This window comes from Canis aureus, chromosome 14, assembly GCF_053574225.1.
Source record: "Canis aureus isolate CA01 chromosome 14, VMU_Caureus_v.1.0, whole genome shotgun sequence".
Lineage (NCBI taxonomy): Eukaryota > Metazoa > Chordata > Mammalia > Carnivora > Canidae > Canis > Canis aureus.
The window spans coordinates 49514282-49541240 of NC_135624.1; the positions used below are offsets into that span (position 1 = coordinate 49514282).

General features: G+C 37.9%; 2 protein-coding genes across 31 annotated transcripts in view; one reads left to right on the plus strand and one right to left on the minus strand.

Moving 5' to 3' along the window:
• The window catches only part of FIP1L1 (factor interacting with PAPOLA and CPSF1), a 74471-nt gene extending 60321 nt beyond the window's left edge, over positions 1 to 14150 (plus strand). For all 26 annotated transcript variants that reach the window (XM_077848016.1, XM_077848024.1, XM_077848027.1 and 23 more), the window contains 3 exons: positions 3086 to 3299; positions 10014 to 10151; positions 10766 to 14150. In XM_077848016.1, coding sequence (XP_077704142.1) covers positions 3086 to 3299; positions 10014 to 10151; positions 10766 to 10913 — 500 coding nt within the window. In that variant the 3' untranslated portion in view covers positions 10914 to 14150. The remainder of the gene's footprint in view (positions 1 to 3085; positions 3300 to 10013; positions 10152 to 10765) is intronic.
• The window catches only part of LNX1 (ligand of numb-protein X 1), a 174545-nt gene continuing 159467 nt past the window's right edge, over positions 11882 to 26959 (minus strand). For all 5 annotated transcript variants that reach the window (XM_077848001.1, XM_077848003.1, XM_077848000.1 and 2 more), the window contains 4 exons: positions 21789 to 21966; positions 19983 to 20211; positions 12799 to 12957; positions 11882 to 12465 (listed from right to left, as the gene is read on the minus strand). In XM_077848001.1, the coding sequence (XP_077704127.1) occupies positions 12330 to 12465; positions 12799 to 12957; positions 19983 to 20211; positions 21789 to 21966 (702 nt within the window). In that variant the 3' untranslated portion in view covers positions 11882 to 12329. The remainder of the gene's footprint in view (positions 12466 to 12798; positions 12958 to 19982; positions 20212 to 21788; positions 21967 to 26959) is intronic.

Sequence of the window (26959 nt, forward strand, 5' to 3'; positions counted from 1 at the left end):
AATCAGGAGTTGAAACCATGCAGCCTGGCTCTAGAGTCCTTGCTGTAACTAAACCATGTTGGAATTGCATTGATGCTTGGATCAGTTTGTGTGAAATTCATATCTTACAGCATTGAGTCCATGAAGAAGGACTCTCTTCATTTATGGAGATGTTCTTTAATATATTTCATTTAAGGGCAGTCCGGGTGGCTCAGCGGTTTAGCGCCGCCTTTAGCCCAGGAGACCTGGGATCAAGTCCCACATCGGGCTCCCTGCATGGAGCCTGCTTCTCCCTCTGCCTGTGTCTCTGCCTCTCTCTCTCTCTCTGTGTGTCTCTCATGAATAAATAAATAAAATATTTAAAAATATATTTATATATTTCATTTAAGTGCTATAATTATCTCCAAGTACTTTTTGCATATCTTAGATTAGATTTAGTCATTGGTACGTATGTTTTTGTTGCTGTTTTAAATGATATAGTCATTTGAACTTTCTGTTCTATTTCTAATTACTTGTAATTAGAAATAGGATTGGTTTTTGTTTTATTTATACATATATATATAAATATACATATATATACTAAGCAAAAGACTTTTTTTTTTTTAAAGAAATTCTTTTACATTTACCACTAGGCATTTGCTGTTTTTTTTTTTTGATGGAGTCCTGTATCAGATCAAGGAAAGTTTCCAAGGGCTTTTAAACTGTGAATGGATATTGAGTTTTATCAAATACTTTCCAAGATAATCATGTTTTTCTTCTCTAATCTGTGAATGTGGTAAATTTCTAAATTTTTCTAACATTTAGCCACTGTTTATTTGCTGAGATAAACCTGCCGTGTTCATGATTGGTTATCTTTAAAAAAACAAAACAAAACACTGATTTATTTGGGATTTTGACATCTATGTTCATATGTAAAATTAGCTTATGCTTTTTCTTTATTTCTACTGTCTTTAACTGGTTTTGGTATTAAAGTTATATAAGCCATATGGGATAAGTTAGGGAATAATCTTTTTTTCCCATTCTTTGAAGTTTATATAATATTAGGATGGTCTATAGCTTGTAAGTTGTAAAACTTACCTGTAAAAGCTAGTCTCTTGGGAAGGTTTTAAATTACTGATGAGTATCTTTGATAGTTAAGGGACTAGTCAAGATTTTTTTTTCATTCTTGAGTCACTTGTTGGTAAGTTATTTGGAATTAGTACATTGCAGCTAAGCTTTTAGCATTGAGATAAAGTGTATTCTCTATTTCTTTCATGTCAGTAACATCTGTAGTTACAGTTTCTTTTTGGTTCTGATTGTTGATGTGGCCTCTTTTTTTTCCTAATCTTGTCAGAATATTGTTATGTTTAATTTGTCTAGTCTTTAAAAACCACCTTTCAGGTTTTTTTTTTTTTAATTGTGAGATTCTTTCCTAAATGGTAGCTTTTATTTTCATTATCTCCTTTCTGTTGGATTATTCTGTTCGTGTCTAAGTTCTTAAGTTTTGGAAGCTTTAGCTCATTAATTTTCCATCTATTCTAATGTAGTGTTTTTTAAGATTAAATTTATCCCCAGAACAATTTGCTCTCTATGCTTTTGATATGTCCTATTTTTAAGCTCAGTTCCTAAATGATTTGAAATTTATTATATTTTTGACCCCTGAGTTTTCAAAAATATATCTTTAATTTGAAATATATGGAGATTATGGTGTCTACTATACTTATCCTATGAAAGCATGCCATATAGTTTTATGTTTCATACGTGCTTGAGAAGAATGATTATTATTTATTTAGCTATTATGGGCAATATTCTGTGTTATGTCCGTTAAATCAACCCTGTTAAAAGTGTTTTGCTCAAATCTTCTATATCTGTAGTGAACTCTTTTGTCTGCTTCAAGTGGTAATAATTGAGAGAAGTATGTTAATTTTCCATGATGATGGATTTTTCTGTTTCTACCTATATTCATATTAGTTTTTACTCCCTAAAAATTAAAGCTTGTGTTGCTAACCACCTGGAAGCTTAGTTTGTTCTGTCTGCTTGGTGAGCTGCATCTTCAATTCCCTGTCCGCATCCCCTCTGTCCCAGGTAACCCGTTGGTGTGAGTTTGTTTTGTCATTAATCAAGCTGCTCCTGTGGAGATGGGTGGTGTGGGGTGTGATATTTTCCTTTTCTTCCCTTCCTTTTACTTTCAGCCATTTTGTGTGTGTTTATGTTTCCTATATTCAGAATATAGTTAGAGGGATTTTTTTTATTGGTTTTTAGAGTTTTTAAAAGTACAAATCAACAAACTCTATCATTTAACTGGTGAATTCAATCTCTTGAATTATTGTGATTATTGAACTAATTAAACTTATCTCCTCCAACCCCCATCTTTTCCAAGTCTTTTTGAACTGAGTTTTTCAAGTGATTTTTTAAATTCTGTTTTTCCTTATGTTGTTTTGAAATTATATATTTTGTTTCTATTATTTTAGTGGTTATTCTTGGAATATATTATGTATATATCTCATAGAAGTTTTTTTGGTCAGGTCTGTTAAAACTTCTCATTTTTAAAATTCTATTTGTTTGTTTGTTTATTTATGGGGGGGGGGTGAGAGAGAGACAGGCAGGCAGAGGGAGAATCCGGGTCCACGCGGGGAGCCGGATGTGGGACTCCGTCCCGGGACTCCAGGATCATGTCCTGGGACGAAGGCAGGCGCTACACCGCTGAGCCACCCAGGGATCTCAAACTTCTCATTTTTAAATCTGTGAATGTCTTTGTTTTATTCTTGAGATTTGATTTTGTTGAGTACCTATTTCTAGGTTGGCCATTACTTTTTCTCAGCACTTTGAAGATATCTGGTTTTCATTTTTGGTCAGAAAGTTTGTGGTGTATTTAATTCTGATTTGTTCACCTTGCCAAATGATTCTTTATATATTAAGTCTTTAAGGTTTGCTTCTGGATATTACCCTAAACTGTGGGTATTCACCATATGTTACTTCTCTTTTCTATTTATAAAATAGGTTTCTATTATAATCTACTGAAGCATTTTTGATGGGAGTTTGGTCTTTTTCGGTTGGTTTTTTTGTTGTTGTTTTGCTCTTTCTCTTTTTAAGTGCTGTAACTTTTGTTTTTAATTGTTTTCTTTAGTTGCCTTTCCCCACCTTCCTGGTTCTGCTCCTTCGTGGCCCAGTCTTGTGGATACCAGCAAGCAGTGGGACTATTATTCAAGAAGAGAGAAAGACCGAGATAGAGACAGAGACAGAGACCGAGAGCGAGACCGTGATCGGGACAGAGAAAGAGAACGCACCAGAGAAAGAGAGCGGGAGCGGGATCATAGTCCTACGCCAAGTGTTTTTAACAGGTTTGTTGAGTGTGTGGGAATTTGTACACTTGTGTTTCATATGCACAGAGTTTACATTTGGTGTAAGGATGGAAAATATAATTCAGTTGGGAAAGAATTGCTTTCAGAGTAGTTAGGAGATAACCATTTTAAAAGCGTCAAGACTTATTTAATTCATAAAGGCTTTCCATTATGTAAAGTAACAGTCTTGAATTTATTCATCTCTTCCTTAAAAGAATTTGAAATTTTTATCTTTCCATCTTAATTTTTCATCTTAAGTTTAAATAGTTGGCAATAGAGACATAATTTCCAGTGTATTATGAATATTATAATTTTAAAATAAAATCATTACTCTTCATCCAGTGGGTTAAGAACATTATAGTGATTTGCTAAACATCATCATCCATTTTTTAAAAATGTATATAACAGGCTGTCTTTAACAGTCAGAAATTTTGCATTTCTCTTTGAATTCTTATTTCTGAACCATTTCCCCCAAAGAATTTTTTCTACTGTAAAATATTTTTATTCTTGAATAAGTTATTTTAGTTGATAATTCCATCCTCTTTCCTGCAGCATACCTGTGGTAAGTTTAAATACTAAAAAAGTGTATGACCGTTAGATTAAGTATTTTTAAAAATGTTTTCCCTGATTTTAATTATTACTCATTTTTATATATGAAGATAATGCAACTTCTGAAAATAATTCAGTGGAACTTCATCCTTTAATGTTATGGAGGACCTTTCGCCATCCCCAATTAATACTTGTTTCCGTGAGTGAATATTACTATTGGTAGGAAAAAACAGACTTTGCCATTAATTACATTTCTTCTAAAAATATATACAGTGATGTAAGCACTGAGAAACCTTGTTCAAGTAAAATACTTAAATGAGAAAAGATGGAATTTTGTTGTGGCTCTGTCGTTTACTTATTTGAGCACCTTTAGATTCAGTGATACATCAGAATGACAGTTAACCTATATTTAAAATTATTTCTAAGGATCTGTCAGCCCTATCAACCACGACTCGACTTTGTTGAAAGCAGAGAATTGGAAACCTGATTTGTGAAAGTATTTGTTATTCAGTGTAACTGTTTCCTAGGGCTGCTGTAACAGTCCCACAGACTGGCAGTCTGCAACGACAGATACTGTCTCTCTGCAGTTATGATGTAAGCTAGAAGTCTGATACTGGGGTCAGCAGAGTTAGGTCACTTTGATAGGCTCTGATGGATAATCTATTCCACGCTTTCTTACAGCTTCTCATAGTTGTTAGAGATCCTTGATGTGTTTGTCTTCATATTGCATCCTCCCTTCTGTGTCTGTGTCCAAATTTCCCTCTGTTTATAAGGTTAGCAGTCGTTAGATTGGGGGCAGCCAAATCCAATATGACCTCTTAATTACATGTGCAAAGACCCTGTTTCCAAGATAAAGTTACATTCATGGGTATGGAGGGTTAGGACTTGAACATCATTTTTGTGAGGGAGATACAATTCAATCCAGTACATTAAGGAATTAAAATCTAGTTTTCCCGGTTTTCATGGAAGAACACCAGAAGTCTTACCAAGACTTGTTACTGTTTCTATTCTTTTAGCTGCATCTTATTTAACTTAATATGCTCAGAAAGGATTAATTTTAATAGATCTTTGCAAAAAATCCATAAAAAATAAAACATCTTTATGTGTGTTAAATATTTATTTTCATGAGTTGTCTTTTTTCCCCATTCCATTTATGGAAAATAGCTACCATATAACATAGTTGGTAAAAGACAGCTATTGTCAAGCCTGACAACCAAATCACACTCTGTTTTTATCAGGGAGGTCTGATTTCATTTTTCTCTTCACTTAATATAAGGTGCTGTCCCTCAACACTTTGATTTGTTTCCCTTCAAAGGGACTTGTGTGGGGTTTTTTGTTTTTGTTTGTTTGTTTGAACTAGGTCAAGGAAAATTGTTAGGACTTCTACTACACTGACAATGTACCTGAAGTTAGAACATCCCAGGACACAGAATACTCCCATTTCTTACTCCATAGTTTATCTTTGACAGAAAAATGTATAATACAGGAAGACCTAGAACCTTATATAAGCTTTTTTGTTTCTTAAATAAAACAGATCTGACATTAATATTTTAAATTAAATATTTTTAAAGCCCTGATGGTTTACACACCCTGAGTCGATGTATCATAGTAAAATTGGTGAAAGGAATGCCTTTTGTAAAGGGCTGGAAAGTTGATGATAAGAAAAGAGGTTGGCTGGAGAAGTGTCATGTTTTACCTGCTGGTATATCATTAAGCAGTTCAGATTTAAGAAAGATAAATAAGGAAGTTGTGAATCTGGAAGTTGGTTCCCTAAAACTTTTTGTGCCACTGAAAAGAATTTATATCCTGCTGTGGTGTACTGGCAAGTACTGCTGACCTCGAGAATAATTCAGTTTTTCTTATGGTCCACACGTCCCCAGGTCACTACACTTTCTGACTTTTTTTTTTAAAGATTTATTTATTTTATTCTAGAGCCAAGAGAGTGTGCGTTGGGGGTGCAGAGGGGAGAGAGTCCCTAGGTGGATTCCATGCTGAGCCTACACCCTCCTCCATTTTAACCTCAGTTCTCCCTCAAGCCAGTATACACCCCCGTCTTAGCTACGCCGAGCAGATTGCTTTTTTGAAAATTCCTTATTGTTTCATACATCCTTGTTCATGTTACTCCTCTCCTCTCTGCCTCACTTGATTCTTCAGGGTCCAGCTCATGTCTGTCTTCTGTGAGCTCTTCTGAATTCAAATGAAAGTTGAATTATTTCCTTCGCATGGTTCCTAAATACTTAATGTATCTTCTTTAAAACCTGTGTTTCTTGGGGCAGCCCCTGTGGCGCAGCGGTTTCGTGCCGCCTTCGGCCCAGGGCGTGATCCTGGAGACCCGGGATCGAGTCCCACGTCGGGCTCCCTGCGTGGAGCCTGCTTCTCCCTCTGCCTGTGTCTTTGCCTCTCTCTCTCTCGCTCTCGCTCTCACTCTCTGTGTCTGTCATAAATAAATAAATTAATCAATTAATTTTTAAAAAAACCAAACCTGTGTTTCTTAGCAAGCCTGTGTAAGGGCATTGACCACCATCTTCCATTCTGTATTCTCAGCACTTTGTACAATAATGCCTGGCATGCAGTGAATAAAATGACTTATACATTGCAGAGGAGGAAGATGAATATAGTACAGAAGAAACAGTTTTGAAAGCTGTTGAGTAAAACTGTTAGCTAAGCAGATTTTGAAATTAATAGAAATCAACCTTTATGACCAACAAAGCAATAATTTTGGCATCTCGTTAACATATCAGTCTCGATACCATCACAATATAGAATGAGACGAGTCACAGAACTTTTTTATACCACCTCTTTTAATAGATGAGATAAATAAATGTAAGGTACATAGACAGTTTTCTAATTTTGCTAAATGAAATGAATAATGTATAAATTCAGGATGTGAGCATATACTTGATTCAGGCAGTGTTTTTTGTATTAGATGTGATCATGTTCTTACAGCATTCTTAATCCAAAAAGGTCCTTAGGTATTCTCTAAATTTTGACAGTGGCAGATTAGGAAATGGACACAGAGAAATGAAGACCATGGTAGAGAGCCATTCTGTGTACTGAACCTGTGGTTGAGATTACTTAAAATCTTTTCTGGTCTTGGAATTAGGTAGTTTAAAAATCTTTTACTTTTCATTTTCTTTATTGTTCCCTATGTACTTTCTTATGGGTTGGGGGAGACAGTTCATTTATTCACGTAACTGACATTTTCTGATCCCTGTTACGTACCAGGTACAGAGCTGTGTGCTGAGGATACAGAAATTTCATACAATAGTCTTACAATTTAAGCACATATCATCATCAAGGTGACTAGGTCTGATTAGTAGTTTGAAATTTTACCAAAAAAAAAAAAAAAAAAAGTGGCATAAGAAACAATAGGATTTATTAATGTTTTTCCCTCCTATAGCTAATAATGACTTATACATTGTAGGCATCTGATAAAATTTTACTGACTATAAATAAGTATAAAGGTATGATACATAAGTGTGTGTATGTATGTGTATAGGTTTTGTATTTCTGTGGTACTATATGTGCTGTTAACTGTAGCCACATAGTGCATGATTCTTTTAAATTCAGGAGCATACTTTCAGAAAGTTGAATTGTTTCTAATGTAGTTCAAATGGATATTTTTGAGATAGCACTGCTATCTCTAGAATATACATGTTCACAACTTAAGATGCTGAATGTAAACTTGATAGGAAAGAAGACTAAAATGAATTGCTTGGCTAGACTTCATAAATTTTCTTTGCATAGATATTTATAGAATATTTGAGGCTAAATTCAGATTCTTAGTGTCACACACACAAATGCTACTCAATTTTTATGGAAACTAAAAGTGTTAATGGTTAAACCATATTTGATTTTCAGAATGCTAAGTTGTAGGGCATTAGGAATCCATGTTTTCCTAAATCTGACTAAAAGTTCAAGCCAGAGGGGCATAAGGTAGAGGAATTTTGTGTTTTTCTGAATTATCCCAGGAATAGTGTTCTCTGGGAAATCCGAGGGAAGTATAAGTAAGGGCCATTTTTTCTAAAGACTGACATTTTGCAGTATGTCATATGTATGTGTTGTGTTACAAATTACAAGGTCATTGTTTTGGAATCATAGACCTGTTTCAACATCTGGTTTTTAGGCCACTTAAGTGTGGGCCAGCAAGAAGGTTAGTCATTGTAGGATGTTTGAAATGAGCTGTAATGATTTCCAGGCCCAGAGAAACCTCTGTGCTGCAGCTGTGTATCAGAGAAGGTGATGGAAGGATGCCTCTTCATATGTTCTGTGTATAAGGCTCAATCTTATATCACTTCTCTAGTATGGTTATCATCATAAGGCCGTCTTCAGAATCTTAAAGGCATCACAGCTAACAAGAATTGGTATTAGGGTGAGAGGGGAAAGAGGGTTATAAATGACAGATTGAGATAATCAACCTTATTTATTTTTATGTAAACCCAATTTGTAAATCTGTTACAAAGAGGCCTCTTTCTTTTTTTAATAAGGGTACTATTCATGATAATACTCATTTGTCATAGTAATTATTTTTGGAAATGATACTGGAGAGTCAGTCACCTTTACAGAAAGGGTCTGCTTCTAAAAAATCTAGCATTCAGTTGACTGAACCTGGGGAGCCTGCTTGCTAGTTGCCACTTATTGAGGGCCTACTACTGTGCCAGGCACTTTATAACTGTTACTGCCAGTTCACCAACAACCTTGAAAATGATTGTTGCCAGTTTTACAGATGAGAAAGCTAAGGTTCAGAAAGGTTAAGTAATTTACCCAGGTCACACATAGTCACTAGTAGAATCAGGTTGTGATCCTTGGTCTACTCTGTACTGCTTGTCCTAACACATTGCATTTCAGGTGACATGCTTCCAATGTCCAAATGCAAAAGTACATATTTATGGTTAGAAAAATGTGTATATTCACAGATACACATACAGGCATATGTGTATATATAAATAGGTATACTTTAAGTAAAATTTGTAAATGTGTAATGTATTTCAGGCAGTGAAAACTTGCTCAGCAGTAGGCGTTGTTAGGTATAGCACTACTGAATCACTGCTTTTGGTAGGAGATGATAATTAAGCTTTCTCTTTTATATGGCTTCACCTGATATTGTATCCTGTCTTACTCAAATGTCTTAACATCATGATGCGTCATGCAGATTACTGACTTATATTAGATCTTTCCAGAAACCGAAGCTCTTTATTTCTGATAAATATTTATTTCTGAGTTTCTGATAGCAGGTTATGGAAATTGTTGACTTCTGTGCTGAAACACCCCCCCCTCCAAAAAAAAAAAAAAGGCTTGAAGAATTAAGAGAAAGATGGAGAGAAGAATATAAGTGAAGAGACATGAAGAGAGGATAGATCTAGGGAGGTTAAAAGAAAAAAAAAGACTACCGTCTAATTCTAGCCATCAGTCCCTGTTTCGGCAGTTCATTCTATCCAAAATCAGGAAATGGAAGTGCAGCCTAGGTATATGCACTTGTTGCTGTCAGCCATGTGAATCCCCCCATCCCTAGCCACACACACATTCTCCTATAGTATGTCAGACTGTAAGTTTGTCCACGGGTAGTGTTTTCCTGCATTTTGTGTGGATATTGTAGAAGTTGCTCTGCTGTCCCTGTCTTTATGTCTGTATCTATTCCTTAGAAGCATGTACTCTTCATGTGATTGAAAAACTTAAGCACCTTCATCTACTTTACACTCTCTAGCCATTGTGAATTGAATATTTTTATTATTTATAAAATCTTAAGCACACAAAGATTCTAAAAGAATTTTGGTTAGAAATCGAAGATATACAAACATGCTTTTAATTTTAAAAGGAATAAAAGAAGATGAGGCTGATTAAAATTTAAATCTGTTATAGCTCCCAGTTCTTGGAAGGAAAAAAAAAAACTGGTATATATAATTTCTACTCCGTAACAACTGAAAGCACAAAATAAAATTGGACTTCTAACGTGTAATTATTACATGTTTTATATTAGATGTAGTGCTAGTTGGGAATGGCATTGTTTTCTTCTCAAGTCAATAAATATTTTGCACCTATTCTGTATAAGATGCTAATAACAGTGTGAGGTCTTCTGGTTTGGACTCAGATCACATCCCTTGTAGTTTGAAGTTATTCAGAATTAAACAGTCCAGTTGTCATGAAAAGTTTTTATTCCAATTTCAGTGATGAAGAGCGATACAGATACAGGGAGTATGCAGAAAGAGGCTATGAGCGCCACAGAGCAAGTCGAGAGAAAGAAGAACGACACAGAGAAAGACGACACAGAGAGAAGGAGGAAACCAGACATAAGTCCTCTCGAAGGTTTGTTCTTTTATAGTGAATCACTTTGAAGCTCAGAGAAATTGATTTGACTGCAAAAAGTTAAAAACCTCTCCAAATAACTAGTAGAGCATATGTGTTCCTAATTGGAAGATTAAGAGTAATGTGTTGAAGTAGTTGGTTGCTTATAGGCTCATCAAAGATTTTTAAATCTAAAAAGACCTCATTTAGTACTCATGGACTTATTACTGTCTTGTTGGGAGAGGGGTTTATTTAGCCTATGAACCAGTAATACTAATATTTAAAGAAAAATCAGGGCCTCATAGTCTAAAATTGTATGCCTGTTGTTTGTTGGTTTAGGATCAGTTCTAGAAAGTATTTCCTGTTCCGATTTAGTGCTTCAGTTTCTAATTTGTAATAGTTTTTCAGGATAAAGTATATGGGCTCTGAGAATGTAGGATAATATCAGGTGCAGGTGAACCTATACTGTACATACAATCTCCATATAAAAGTCACATAACTGGTTACTCCTCAAAGTGTGTTTGAGAAAAAGAATTCATTTAAAACCCAGTGTTATATTGGGAATTCAACTTAGACATAGTAGGTTGATATTTCTTATCTCGTGTGTACTTAACACAACTTTTTTTCCTTTTCAGTAACAGTAGACGTCGCCATGAAAGTGAAGAAGGAGACAGTCACAGGAGACACAAGCACAAAAAATCTAAGAGAAGCAAAGAAGGAAAAGAAGCAGGCAGTGAGCCTGCCCCTGAACAGGAGAGCACTGAAGCTGCACCTGCTGAGTAGGCATGGCTATGGCCTGTTGTGTATATTAGGGCCAGAAATGTACCATAAATCTTGTTATTTTTCTGGATAATGTTTAAGAAATTTACTTTTAATCTTGTTCTGTTAGTATGAAAAGTTAACTTTTTTCTCAAAATAAAAGAGTAAATTTTTCATGTTAAGTTAAAAATCTTTGTCTTGTAATATTTAAAAAAATAAAGACAGCAATGACTTATATCCAAGAAAGTAATGTGAATGAGTCACTCAGCAGGGAATTTTAAAGAGCTATGTACACACACAGTATCTGATAAAGGTTAAGGTTTCACCTTGGCCATAGTTTTCTTGAGTTAATCAAATACCAGTCTCAAGAGGTTGCACTGCAAAAGGGCACCTCTGGGTCTTGAGATTAAAAGTAGTCTTTATCAATACTGCTGTGGCACTCTTGCTTATTGTATTAAAGTACTCGTATACAGTTTTGATATCACAACTTTTTGATAGGTTTTCAGTGTTCTTAATTTGGGTTCATGGTATAACTAAAGAGGGAACTTTTATATCCAAATTAGTAAAATCTAAAGGCATTTGGCTGGTGTCTGCAAAATAACTTGCCCTAAGGGTAGTTTTTATAGCAGGCACGTGGACAAACACGCGTCACTGTGACACAAACTTGAATTGTCTCATGGCTGTTTATGAGCTGGGGTCAAGCTGGTTTGGCCTTTCTTGATGCTTTTTCCAAAGCTCATTGGTTGAGCAGTATGTGGAGGTTTTATACAGTTACTAGCTAGTTGTGAAAGAAAAGACAAGAGCTTTAGATTAGTCCTTTCCTATTAAATCTAAGAATACACGTTTATAATTCTGTGAGCGTTTTTAGGGATAAGCCTTAGGATGTATTTGTCAGTGGTGGTAACAACATGGTTTTGAAAGAATGAATTACTAGGATCCTTTAAATAGCGATAATTGAAATGAATTTAATGTCATATACTAAAAGACAACCATAATTTGAAAAATATTTATTTCTCATTTGATGAACATTTTCAACAGTGCACTTTTAAAATCCTCTGGCTGTAAATTGTTTTTCTAAATGCCCGTAATATACCCATTACAGACCTCAGCATATACTAAATTTTTAATTGTAGGATTTGAATCCACTGGGGGGATACAAATGATCTCAGCCTTTTAAGATCTTTTTAATGAATAGAAAAATATAAACTTAAAGTTGTGGAGTAATGAGAAATCTTCCACACTGAATAAAAGCTATTCAGATTTATGTTTTGAGTATTACATTTTCTGAGGTGTAATTGGCTTTCATTGGATCATACTTTTCCTGACAAGAGTTTACATTTTTACAGTGTATCCTTTAAATATAAAAATTGACAAGATAAATACATAGTTTCAACTTAGCTTATCTGTAGTTTTCTGTTTTCCTATGACCCATCACTGATTCTATAAAAAAGTGCCAGGCCAAGAAACAATAGTAAGAGTAATCTTTCCTTTAAGTTCTTTCAGCATCCTTGCCAAGCAAGCATGTATCATTCCTGATGTACTTCTACCATTGACAGCCAGAAGAATGTCTCCGCATCTAAAGAACATAAAACACCACATGATTAACATTTTGATCCATAGCTGAAGTCAATGCAAGTGTATTTGGTGGTCTTAGTTTTTGCTCCATCTGTCAATTTTAATTACATAAATTTCTAATTAAATTCTGCAAACTCTATTCGGCTTCTGTTAGAAGTTAGAAAGGACACTAAAAGCCTAGGAAGTTGCTGTATGGGACCAAAGAATTCTTAGAAATTGAATGCTATGTTTTTCTTACCGATAAAACACAGTATATAATACATGTGTTACTTCTAATGGGGCCAAACTTTTGCATATATAAAACAAAATATTGTTAATAAGTAGTCATTATTACCTAATTCTTCCGTCATTGTATGCTGGTGTTCCTTCGACAATGGATTTAATAAAAAAAGGTTTATTCCCATTATATTCTTCATAACCTCCTACAATGCAGAAGCCCAGACTTCCAGCTGTGTTTCTTCGTAATATAACATCTTTACAGTTATACAGGTACCTGAAATAGAGTGTGTAAGCAGTATATCTGCAGTTAGGTTGAACTCTAAATAATTATTATGATTCATCTCCCATTCCCTTTATTGACATTTTTTCAGGCTAAATAGTGGAGGGGGTCTTAACTCAAAACTGTCATAGCCAAGTGACCTTTGTGCTATTAGCAGGCTTTTTCTAGTTGAACTATTTTCCATTACCAAACACCCTTTAAAAAATATTATTATATTCTGCTTACATGTTTACTGGGAAAGATAATCATATTTTTGGCTTAAAGATTTAATGCTTCAATTTATATTAAACAAGTTGCATAGGCCTAAATCCTTATTGGTGAACCAAATTCAAACATACTTAGCAATATCATATCTTTATTTACTTGTGAATATAATGAAAGCAAAAATCCTTTAAATGATTAATCTCAGTGGGAAAAAAAATTAAACATAACCCTAATAATTAATGCATTTGCCAGAGTTTTGACTTTCAAAAAACACCAGTTTAAATGTAGTTTCATGTGTTTGATAGGTTATAGAGGAGCATGCAGGCATAAGGTGAATGGAAATTGAGGTACATTTAAAGATAAGAATTATTCATAATGGAGAAAAAAATAGTAAACTGAATAGGAAGTTACAGAAGGAATGGGAGAAGGAGAGGCCACAGGTCTTCCGTAAGTGAATAGAATCTTCACCTAAGGTAGAAGACGAAACAATATAATTCAGTGGCAGCTGGATCAATGTTCATATAGGTACAAGCCAAGTGTAAACTGTTACAGTTATGACGGGTGGTGGTGGTGTCAGGAACTGGATTTGACTAAAATCCCCCAGTTCAGGAACTGGTTTTGGAAGAAAATCGGCATTTTCATACTGGTAAAACTCAAGATAGGATTGTTTTGTTTATAAGCTGTACCTTAAAATAGTAACTGCTTTTTGAAAAACCAATAAAACGTCTCATGAAAGGTTTTGTTAAGTGATGTAGTTGGTCTTTACATTTGTCACTTGATAATCCATGTAACATGATTTTTCATGGTGTTGCTGATTGCAACTTGAAATAAGCTTTGGCTTTGGGGGATAACTTTAAAAAGTAGTCGTGAAGTTCAACTCGATTTTGTTTTGTATCTCTTGTCACAAATAATTTATAATCAGTCTCACTGATAGCTGAAAAATGATTTTCATTAAATAAAGCAACTATTTTGATTGTAAAATATTCATCAGCTATATTTCACCGATTTGATGTCAGTAATAAATTCATCTTGTAGGAGATACCATATTTTACATAATGGTTCACTGACTGCTCATACACAAAGCAGGTAATTGGCAGTTCTCCAAACACCAGAGCATTACATTCCTATGCTCAATATTTAAAGGAAAGCACATGAGTTGGCTGATTCTTACCCAAGGTCATGAGCAAATATCTATCTTAATACTTCCCAGCCATGATTCCTTAAAACAGAAATGGGTACATAGAACAATACTTTGAAACAAGTATTTCCCCTTCCATTGTCCATTGAGTTTTTATATTAAGTATCACCTTGGACTTTACATTGGTCCTTATTGGGTATTTTATTTCATGTGGATAAGCTGTAAACCTCAGCATCTAAAATTTATTATGTTCTAGTATAAAATTTTTAATATTGAGTTACAAATTGTATCTATTTTCCTAGACTCTTGATATTGGAGAGAAAGTGTTGGTTTGGATTATCTTTGAGCAGATGTTTATTGAGTGTACCACACTCTAGGCACTTGGTAGATCGGTGAACAGAACAGGTAAAAACCCTGCCCTCTGGCTGTGCATTCAAGTGGCTAGCAGTGTTACTAGTATTTTTTGCACTAGGTGCTTTCCTTCCTTTGGAGTATTTCAACTTCAAGAACTCAGTAAGTTGAACCCTTTCAAAGTCAGACCTTGGTTTGGTTAGTTGGAACCAATGTGTACTGGGGCATTGGTTTTTTTCAAGCTGAATTACTTCACTCCCCATTGGGAAATGTGGAAGCTGGCTTTGGTTGACAATGTTGAGGATTTACCTTTGAAATATTAAGTGACTTTAAATTCTAAATGTGAACTTTTTTCCTATTCTGAACTCATTCTCTAAATTTAGGCCTCATTGAAGGAGAGTTGGCATAGTTTAAAGAATAGCAAGGAGTTTAGTAATTTTCCTCCAATAAAAAAATTATGGTTACTTCAAAGATCAACTCCATGTTAAGGACTATGGTGAAGTCTTGGGTTGCTCAAGAAGCTATATTTTTCTGTTTCAACTGGCTGTTCCTTCTCCATCTCCTTCAAAGATTCCCCTTTTCTCAAAGGACCTCAAAATTTCACTGAGCCCCTACACTAACAAAGTGGGGTTCTCAAAAATATGTACCTTTCAGGGAGTGTAGAGGTGAAAAAATGCTTTTATCTAAGAGTGAGACATGATCTGATGATCTGTCTTTTAAAAAAATTTTATTTTCTAATAAGCATTTAAGCTCAGAGGACATACAATAGGTGACCTGGCAACAGACTGAATGCAGAAGTAGATGGGAGAATCCAGTTATCTTTTGTTCAAGCCAAACGTTAAAGAGGTTGGTAAAAAAATGTTGCCACTTTTCTCACTAATTCACTCTAAAGTCGTTCCCAAAGCACCCTCTGCCTGCATAACAGTAATACATATTAACTCATCTCTCCTCTAGTCATACTAGTCCAGATGACAGCATGTTTTGAAAGACTTCCAGATGTGGAGTTTGGGCCTGCAAGCCAGTAGAAAACAAAGCAGAAGGTCTTTAGTGATTTCTGCACCCCCCCACCCCCTTCAATTGAATGGCACCTGGTAATCTGTATAGCTTTGAGACAGTATCTGGAGCTGCTGCCCAGGGGTCACTCCCGGCACAGAAGGCACCACTAATAAGGGTGAGATATATTTGCAATGTCCTTTATCACCCACTTTTACTCTCTCTGCTACTGCTTATATCTGACACCCACTGGTTGAAGACAGGCAGCCACTGGTTCAGGGTATGAACACTATCTTCTTCATGTATATTCTTTCTGTGTGTTGGACTGTACCCGAGGGCATGATTACAATGTCCTAGAAATGGATTTCCTGTTTCTAGACCTGATACCACTTTTCTTCATTGGTAGAGAATCTTAGGTAACTGACTGGATCCTACTTTAGGGCAAATAGGTTTCCTCAAAATCTGTTCATCAAAAGGGGAAAATGTTTTTGAGTAAATGTATAACTTGGAGGGAAATGCCCTGGTGAATTTTTTTCAAAAATATCTATTTTCAGGCTCAGTCTATAGCAGTTCAGACAAGTAACTTTTGCCGAGGTATGATAAATGGCCTGAAATTCTTAGGACGTCAGTCATGCCAAATGTCTTGAGACCTTTAGGCCAATGGTATTGCATCAATTGGGGTCTTTGAACCTCTCTGCCGTCAAGATTAGAGATGTGAGTGGATATTCCCATCCTTAAAAATTGTAGCAGTGTTATGACTGAGTACTCGCATCCTGATACCAGCTGAGGGCCTGATCCAGGGACATAATGGAGTATTAAGGATGTCTGAAAAATGCCAGGATGGACATACTTGTAGTTTCAAAATGTCAGAGTAAACCTTATGTTTCCCCTTCTGCTTTTAAAAATCACTGTAAAGGCAACTAGGAGACTTGGAAACAGAAATGCAAACTCCATCTGAAAACAAAACTGGGTCATGGCATTTGAGGGAGAACCAACTGCCAGAGGCAGTGGAAGAGTAGGTGCCCGCAGCTGGAGCCCTGAGGCCTGCAGGAAGCGGCCCACTCAGGCAGGACACCCACTCCCACAGGGCACTACCAGAGCCAGGCAGGCTGGTGTTCGCAAAGGAGGGCACGAGTGAGGCAACGAGAACCCCAACAAGATAACCCGTTACATCCAGGGAGTAGCCTGGCTGGAGGAAGGGATGCACCTGAACTGCTGATCTTGGTCTGAGAGAAGTAAAGCAACACAACCCTGTGTCATAAAGAGAAGCTTCTGCCACTTGGAAGATGGCCCTGGTTCCTTCCTCCTTGTGAACCTCCAGCCAATAGCTGCTCCAGGAAAAACTGACCTAACTCAGAGATTTAAAAAGAACTAGCAAGCAGACACTCAGGACAACAGAAAAACGGAAAGGAACAGTGAAAACAGCAACACAGAAACCACTTGCCAGAAAAATGCTGCCACAGGAGTGAAATGCTTCTAGAGAAAATGAAATTTATAACCCAACCACCTGACCGTGAATTTAAAATAGTCCTGAAACAATTCCTCTATAAACCAGAGATCCCTGCAGAGATGTAAGATTTCCAGGAAGATAGGAGACAAGAGAAGAAACGAACTGACAGTAGAAAGACAAAGAAGGGAAGAATAAAAGCCACCACCAAAATGAAAGTAGAAGCTGGAAAGGACAAGCCATAGTAATGAACATGGAGGGCAGACCAGAGTAAGCAGAGGAAACAAAGGGAAATAAACAGTTGAAAGGAGTCAAGAGAATGCAAGATGTGAAAACAAAAGGTAAAGACATGCTTGGAAGAACCCAAATAATTCTTTTGAAAATCAGATGAAGGGATCCCTGGGGGGGCTCAGTGGTTGAGCATCTGCCTTTAGCTCAGGGAGTGATACCAGGGTCCTGGAATTGAGTCCCACATCAGACTCCCTGCTTCTCCCTCTACCTGTGTCTCTGCCTTTCTCTCTCTCTGTCTCTCCTAAATGAATAAAATCTTAAAAAAAAAAAAAAAACGAAAGGAAAATCAGGTGAAAAAGGACAAGCCACGTATACAGAGGAAAGGTTGAGATGGGCCTTGCGCTTGTCCACACCACCTCTCGATGCTCACCAACATGATGTGAAGCCTACTCAGTCCAAAAGAGGGTGACCCAGTAATCTTATAGCCTGCCACACGGCTGTGCAGATGCTCTGTAATTTCTGTAACGAGCTCGATGGCTAGTGGACACCACACTAGTGCAATGGCTACCCCTGTATGACCCTTATGAGGTCTTATGACAGCATCGTTTGTGAAAGCAGAGATGGAAAACAACTGAGGGTTCACTACTCATAGGAACTGGTTCAATGACTATGATACATCTGGATAACAGAACACTACTCAGCCATAGAGAAGAGACACAGCTTGATATATGCCCATGTGAAATAACACCCAAAGTGTATTCTTAAGATTAAAAAAAAAAATCATGGTACACAGTAGTGTGTATGCTATGTGTGTGTGTGTACATATAGACCTGGACCGGGGGCCAGCAAACCGCAGCCCAGTCCACCGCCTGTCTTTGTGAGCGAACAGCCAAGCCTCTCCATTGGCATATTGCCCATGGCTACTCTCCACGACAGAACCGAATACTTGCAACTCAGAATGTGACTCTTGAAGCCTAAACTCCATCCCTTTACAGAAAAAGTTTGCCAACCCCTGATGTAGACTTTCCCTGGAAAAACACACAAGGGGTTGCTCTCAGTGATTACCTCTGTTGAGCGGACCTGGGAGGACAGATCTGAGGGCACCCTTCTTCCCCCTGTGGTGCCTTGGGATTCCCTCGCGAATATATATTACTGCGAGGAGACGAGGGGCTGAGGGAAACGAGCCGCCAGGGTGACTGAGGACCAGTGTTGTCTGTGCTGGCATCATTTCACACTTCCTGTCTACTTCTTTCAAAGGAAATGAACCAAATCCAGACTATACTTCTGGCAGGAGCAGAGAATTGCTGCCTGAGGCCAAGTGACAAAAAGTGGAGGGAGAGAAAGCCATTCACGTGGTTGTATTTGGAGTAAAAAGCATCTCACATTTGTCCTGTCTTACACGAATGAACAGTGAGGAACTCTGAATATATGACAAATAGCTTTCAAGCACAAAAGGTAAAAAAAAAAAAAAAAAAAAAAAAGACCTATTTTTATAGATTCTGGTTTCAGAAATATTAAAAAAATATTTGAAACCAATACTCTCTTCTTCCACTCAGACTCTGTCCTAAAATGCTTGGAGGTTTTCAAACAGCCTCGGTGCTCAATGTTCAGCTGTTTAAAAATACACTTATCTTAAAAATAATTTATCAACTAGGAAAGGCTCAAAAAGGAATCTAGGTCAGTGTATTTGAGACAGGGATGTTTTTTAAAACCTCATTTAAAATTTAAAAAAAAAAAGAAAAGACAAACAGAGAGAGAGAGAGAGAGTCATATCTCCACCCTCAAGAAAAATGTACTAAAACCAAACATCCTACTTTTATTCATTTAATCCTACAGCACTTCATCTTCAGTGACTCTAATATCTAACATTTAAATCATGTGTTTGGAATTTGTGAGGCAATTGTTTGAAGGCCAAGAATTTGTGCTTTGATGCAGGTGTGCAAACCCCAATTTATCTGTCCCTTGAATATTTAATTTCTGCTTGTAGCTATTTAGTAAGTCTGCCCTTAAAACTTTTCCTGAAGTGTCTGAGACATTTTAATGGCTTCACCATAAAGCTCTTGTTACCTCTCACTAAAATGACAATCCAGCTGCTTCCTGAAGATCTTCATAAGAGTAGGAACTAGGTAGAGAGTCTGAGACATACCCTCAATCCACACATGCTCAAACATCAAGGGACAGGCAAAAAGGTCTTCTGCATTGTTTTATGTTTAGCCAGGGCCACAGGAAAGCTAACGAGGTAAAACTTCCATAGTTCTGAGCAAGTTCTGAGCATTGCCACTAGCAAATTTGGGAAAGAATCCTTCCCCTGGCTCCATAGTGGGTTCCAGAAGACTGGATTTTAGCCTTCTCTCCCTGTCAGCAGAGCTCTTTTGCTGCATGAACAACTGATAGAACCGTACAGAGCAGCTCCAAGCTCCTCAACATGAGGGTATAGCAGTATTTCCACGTCCAGGCTCTCACCCTGCCCTGGGCCTTCTGCATGGATTTTTAGTAACAAAAGGGAAGACAGGATCATGTCAAATAGTCTCACAATCAAACTGGGGGCTCATTCAGATGCTTGTGCCATGAATCAGCCCAAGAGAGTAAAAGAGTGTCCTAAGAAATATCGTGGTTCCCTCCCATGCCTCCCCAAGATGTCACATCGGGGCTCACCGTGGTAATTCCAGCCACATGATCCAGGAGGGGGACCAGTCTCTGGCTGGGGCCATGTTGTGGTTGGAGTCCAGGGCTGCTGGGCTGCTGCAGGCTTCCTGGGGCTCGTGTTCTTCGACTTCCAAAGCTTTCAGAACCACCAGGGAGGATGTGCTTTTCAATAATGCCACTGCCTCGCTCCGGTTGACCTCTGTTAGTTCAATCCCGTTCACATTTAACAAAATGTCACCTAATGGCCAGAGAAGCAGAAGCCATCCTTAGTGAGAGTGCAAAGGGGAAGTTCTGTAAAAGTGCCAAAGGAGCAGAGACTGAGTGGGATGCAGGGGAGCGAGCAAGCTGAAGGGGGCATGTCATTAGCCTCCTGCACTGACCTGAGGCTGAGTTCTCGAATAGCAAGTGGTTAGTGTGTGCACGTTTCAAGGCATTGGCAAATCATGCTTGCAGGTTTCTAAAGCATACCCATTAGTGTTTGGCTCTTGCTTTAAAAAAAGGGGGTGGGGGGAAGAAGGAAGATAAACTAGCTTCGTTTACTATTTAGTCAAAGATCATCTACTTCTTTACTTCTTGTTTCTTGCTTTTACCACAAAGGGAGAGCATTTGGCAAAACTCTGAGTGCTTGCATGGAGCCTGGCATGTGGTAGGCACCCAATAAATAGGGATTACATGAGTGAGTAAGAGACTACCCCTGAAAGGGCCTGGCAGAGGGATCTATAGCAGTGAAGAAAAAGGAGCTGGAACTATGCCCTTGAACAGGGGAAAAAGGAGTTAACATCCTTGTGATTTGCTGCAAAGGGGACACTCCTACCGTTGGGCAGGCACCTCATATGTGCAGGGCCACTTCCATCCACCGTCCCGCACAAGCCTCTGCTCACATTCTCTCGCTAACAGGTCACTTCTTGCTGAACCTCATCATTCAACACCCAGGTGCTTGGGTGCAAAGGAAGAGCAAGAAAACTAAAGCACATTCCTCTCCTACCTCCGGTTTGTATTTTTTTTTATCTCTCTCCTGATCTTCTGCTTCCTTTGAATATCATCTTTTTCACACAGAATAACCACAGCAAGAGTAAAAAAGATAGGAAGAGACAGATGGCAAAGGCCTGGAGTCCTGCCCGACCCCAAAACATGCTCTGTTAGGTTGGCCAAAGAAATCCCTACCATGCCACCCACTGCCCTGTGGCTCCTCGGGCTGAGCGACGGTGCTTCAGAAACTTCGTGCATCTGAACCCTTACATGCCATAGTTGCTCAACCATCTGAGCTACCTCAATTGGCAATATTATTAAGGATACATATGCGACACCCCTTTCCTTCAATGAAAGTAGCCTAGGACACATAAGATTAAAAGACGGTGACATTTCCACCCGTGGAAAAGAACCTAGCATGATACTTTCACTTAATACTCGTTGACTCAAAACTCTATGAAAGTATTTCATCCACCCAACCCACAAAATGGAGCAATTCATGAATAGGTTCACCACATGATCAACCCAGCAAAGAATCACTTAGAACAAATGGAACCAAGTTATGCTATTTAGTTGAGCCACTTGCTCATAACTGTAGACGCTTCCCATTACTTCCCGGCATACTTTGCAGGTACTTGCTTTCTTAGCAAGCCAAGCAGCCCACGTCAATCCACAAGAACTTCAAGGGGTGAAACACCCAATCCAGCAACTATACTCAAGCCGGTCACAGTCAGTGTGTGACAGAGGTCCTGGGCAGCTCAGCATCTCATGCTCTCATCAGTTCAGGAAGCAGTTACCCAACCCAGCAAGCTGCGAGTTCATGGTAACACTCCACTGGCCCAGTACCTGTTTTTATTCTTCCATCTCTGCTGATGACTCCCCCGGGCTCCACGCTGATGACGTAGATGGGCAAATCCCACTCCCGATGTGATGCTCCACCAGCAACGGTCATGCCGAGAGACTCGCTGGGGTCTTTTCGGACACTTACCACCTTCTCACGGCAAGTGGCCACAGGATGGAGGGGCTAAAGGCACAGACAGGAAAACAAGCGTGGCACACCTGTTCACAGGGGGGGTTGCATTTACTCCGCACAAAAAAACCCCTACCCAATTGGACAAATATATGACAGTCGTCCTTGGTCTCATAGAGAAAGACACGTGCAGAGGGAACCCTCGCTTTGCCTGTCACCCTCAGCAGAGCAGCGTTATCCCAAATCCCCTAGGCTGATTCAGAGAAAGTTTACATTTCAAATGGGAATGGAAAAAAACGGAAGAGGAGCAGGTTGGAGACCACTGGAGAAATAGCTCACAAAGTGAATCACACCCCCAAGTTTTCAAGTGACTATTCCCGATAGTCATATTTCATAAAGCTCCTGCCATTCATGAGTATCAGGAGTTTTCTTCTAAGTTGAAAAAAAAGGAATTGTATTTTAATTAAATGACCTCCGTTTAATTTAGGTAGGGAGTCAATTCTAGAACTCCATAGTTAGAGAAAATCATGGATTTCATAGAAACTCACTACTAACTGGGTTCTCTCCAATTAGCATCTTCAGTCTTTCAAAATAATATGTAGTTCTACCCTTTAATTTTATGATGCAAAAACATAGTATATACATTGTGTAGCATTCATTGAGGACTGGCTTTTGAAAAGCAAATTAAGAGAACTGTGATTTTGGTTCAGCAACCCTAGGTTGAAAACAATCAAAGCTACATGCAGTGTTATCTTGAAGCAATAAGAGTCAAGGGCGCTGTTTGTCAGTGAATTTATATCAACATATAATTATCTAAAAATGTATTCTCCTCCATGTGTAATGACCTAGGGGACTATGTGGGAATGTACATTGCAAATAAATATCACCCTCTGATCTGACCTCAGAGAAGTCTAGGGCTCGGAACACAACTTACAGTTTTATCTACGGAAATAAAATTTAAAAACTCATCTGGTTAAAAAAAATTAGGGTACAAAAGAAAGTGTAATTATACTAACTTTTGTGTAGAAAGAGGGAGGAGAGAGAATTTGTATTGATATTTACATTTTCATGAAGACACTCTGGAAACAAGAAAGTGGTTTTATGGGCGTGGAGGTGGGAACCAGACAGATGGGGCCTGGGTAAGAGGCTCCTTCCTCATTTTTTTTTTTTTTAACCCTGTGAATATATTACCTATTCAACAAATCAAATGAATGATAAACTTCTGCTAAGTTGATGGTTAGCATCATATAGAACTATTGCTTGCATTAACAAGAGTTCATTTTTACCACTTCATTATGAAGATAAGCCTAGGCTTTTTGCACATTTATTATCTCATGATTTTCTATAGTATAAAATTACCCATGTCTGTTTTAATGGCCCCATTGTATCCAGTAATAGCCTGTTACTATATCCCTAGTACTACACATAGCATTTAGCACATTAAAGATGGTAACTATGTTTGGGAAATAAATGCATGGATAAATTACAAGGTGCTGCAAATTGTTTTTAGTAGCCATGGAATACTAAATCCGGAATCACAAATTATTATGGGAAGTTATATGTTACAATTAGTATTTGTAAGGTCTGGATTATATGTTTCTATAAACCTCAGAACCTTGAAGAGATTGGTTACCTGAAGTGAGTTGTAAAACTAAAATGGGATCTTCTTCAGGGCAAAGTTTCAAAATAAGACAAATAAGTAACAGTATGAATACAGTGGTCCCAGCACTCCTGAGTAGTTCTGGAGACGCTCTCCAGATCCGTTCTCAGTTCATGACTTTTCTCCTCCACAAAGCAGTGAGATTCAGGACGTCTCTGCCTTTGAACACAGACCTCTCAGAAGAGCCCTAGTTGGAGATGCAGGCTGTTCTGAGACGCCCCCAACCCAGGGCAAAGTTCTAGACCTAGAGACTCTTACTGGCTGCTCTGTTGCTTCCGCTCATTCCTGGGGATATTCATAAAGCATTTACTCCTGATCCTCACAAAGAAGGGCTTTCCTCCATTATTTCCATATGGAAGCCAGGGATATTGTCAGGGTAGCAGATCAATCTCCTGAGGTGATATCTAAAACACAGTATGGAATGCTCTGGAAAACAGAGACATCTTTTCACATTGAAAAATATGTGTACACACACACACACACACAAACACACATACACACACATACACACACACGCTCTTTTGCATTCTTGAACGGCTGCCTAGTACTTCATCATGTGGATATGTCATATCCCCCCATTGATGACCATTTGGTTGTTTATAAGTCTCTTGCAAAATTAAACAGTGTCACTGCGAACATCCTTAGACACACATATCTTGTGCACTTGTGTAAATATTTCTTTAGGCTAATATCCTAAAAGTACAACTGCTAAATCAAAGAGCCTGCATATTTTACATTTTGATACGTATGAAACAGTTCGATCACCTATAATCTCACCAATACATTGTGAAAATGATGATTTCCCACAATTCTGCCAATATTGGGTTTTATCAATATTTTACAATATTTGCCCAGAAGAAAAGAAGATCCCAATAATTTAACTCCCTTTTTAGGTAGCAAGTTTAAACCTATTTTATTGTTATTTGGGTTTCTAATAGTAATATCCTTTGAGATCTTGTAATACTGTCATCACTCAGAGCACCCCCAACCTCATTTATGAAGTGGGGAAGAAGGCCCATAGGGCACACCTGTGACTGAAAGGGACACCTTTGATCTGAGAATACTTAGTTTTAAAAAATGTGTCCCTAAGTTCATTTGGAAAGTAACAAAATTATCTATCTTATAAGATATTTCAGAAATGGCTTCGCATCTGCCACACCAGTTAATAGAAATAAGTGAGGCTCTAATTGCTCTGTTGTGAATAAATATTCCTTGAATAATGTACAGATTGGCCAGATACTCTTTGAGGAAAAGAAATATTATTTTTTTATGTACTTAAAGGTATCCAGGCAGAAAAACTGAAACTCAACATTAAAACAAATCTGATCAATGAAGCACAGCTGGTGGGGGGTTGGGGATGGGGTTGGGAACTGAAACCCAAGATATCTGACTAATTCCACACTCTCGCCCACTACACTACTCTGCTTTCAGAGGTCATGTTTTAGCACATGATAAAAATTAACCTATCAATTTTCAGATAACTGTCAGAAAAACACATGAAAGAATCAGTTACCCATTTTTTCCAGGAACAGTTTATCTCATTGACTAGAGAACTCAACTCAAACCCAAGTCTGTCAAATAAAATACATGACAAATAAGATTTGGATGCTGAAACCTACGTTTTCCTGGCTGCAGAGATAGGTTATTTATGCTTTTAGATACGAGTTCCCGAAGCGCAGAGTTTTCTTCCACATTTGTTCAGTGCTAACCCAACAGCCTTGCTGTACTGAGCAAGGTAAGGCTTCAAACACCTCTGGGCTCCACATAGTGACTGGGTTACCCCAAACAGGAGATGCGTCCTTTGTCTCGTGTTTCTGACAGCCATCTGCCTTCCTCCCTGACCCCCAGAGAAAGAGATCCATGTTAGCAATGGAAAACCCAAGTACCGCCATGAACCCTTCACATCCAGAGTGGCCTGACTCTGGGTGGGGAGAAAAAGAGTTAAATATGAGAGAGATCTTCTTTCTATCTGCGCTCTCTCCCAATGCTCCTTCCCTACTTTGGAGAAAGACCTCAGAATGTTCCCTAACATGGAAATAAGAAATAGTGAAAGGGACCATAACAGAAAGGAGGGAAACTGAGTGGCAAAAAATTACAGAGGGAGACAAACCATGAGAGACTCCCAACTCTGGGAATCAAAGGGTTCTGGAAGATGAGGAGATTGGGAGGATGGAATGACTGGGTGACGGGCACTAAGGAGGGCACTTGATGGGATGAACACTGGGTGTTTTACTATAAGCTGGCAAATTGAATTTAAATAATAAATGAATAAATAAATAGCCCCCGCAATTTAGTATGAACTAATTCAAGCTGATTAAAAAACATTATAGGCACAGATCTACTAATTACTCAGTTGTAAGAAATACTTCATAGAATATTGGGATTTCTAAAATAAAACATTTTAGATTTATTAAAAAAAAAAGTATGAAGATGAACATAACGACCTACCCATGTACCTTACAACCCAGCATCAGTGATACATGTTCCAGTACAATTGAAGTCCTTCTGTGATTTCTCTCTGGTCACTTTCCCTTTCCTCCCACAGAGGTAGCCACAAGCCCACATTTGACGCCTAATTTGTCTTTAGTATTTCAGTTGGCTACAAACTTTTCTGTGTCACAAGTGTAGGTTTGCCTTCTTTGGCATTTCTCTGACTCATTAAAGCTCCTACTTCCAGAAAGCCATGTTGCTTCCTAGGTAGAACAAGGCTTAGTAGGATCATAAAAAAATAAATCATTAAAGAGCCAGATAGGTCTTAGTTTTATTGTAAATAGGCCACGCGTGTATGTGTGTGTGTTTGAGGGCACCTCAGAAGGCAGACAGACTATTTTAACTTAAAATGAAAATATTACAATTTCCCACTAGGCCAGTTTGGTTCTGTATGTTTTCCAGGAATTAGATATGTGATAGAGATTGCAGCAAAAATTTGAACAGCTCATCCTGGCTGTTTCCATGATTCATGGTGGTTAGATGGAAAGGATTATAGACCACAGTGCTGGTGGAAGCCTCATGCTTAGTGGTTTAATGAGCTAGAACACCATATGGTCTAGTTGATCCAACTATAATTAATTAGATGAATTAGATGAATTAGATTAAACTAATAAACTAGTTTTCCATTAATAAATACCATTAGTTTAATTTAAATACACTAATGATATTTACTAGCAAAAGACATCCGGGAGTCCTCATCCGTAAAATGTTTCAGCAAGAGTTACCTGGTCTGTCTAGATTGCTTACTGTAAATAAGCTTGGAATTTATGGATTTATGGGACATGGCTGGCTAGCTGGCTGGGGAAAAGGGTAGAGCTGTGGCCTTGAAGGCTGTGTAATTAACAGCATGTTTCAAAATCAAGATTTTGAGTATTGTTTCTGTATACATTACTCAAA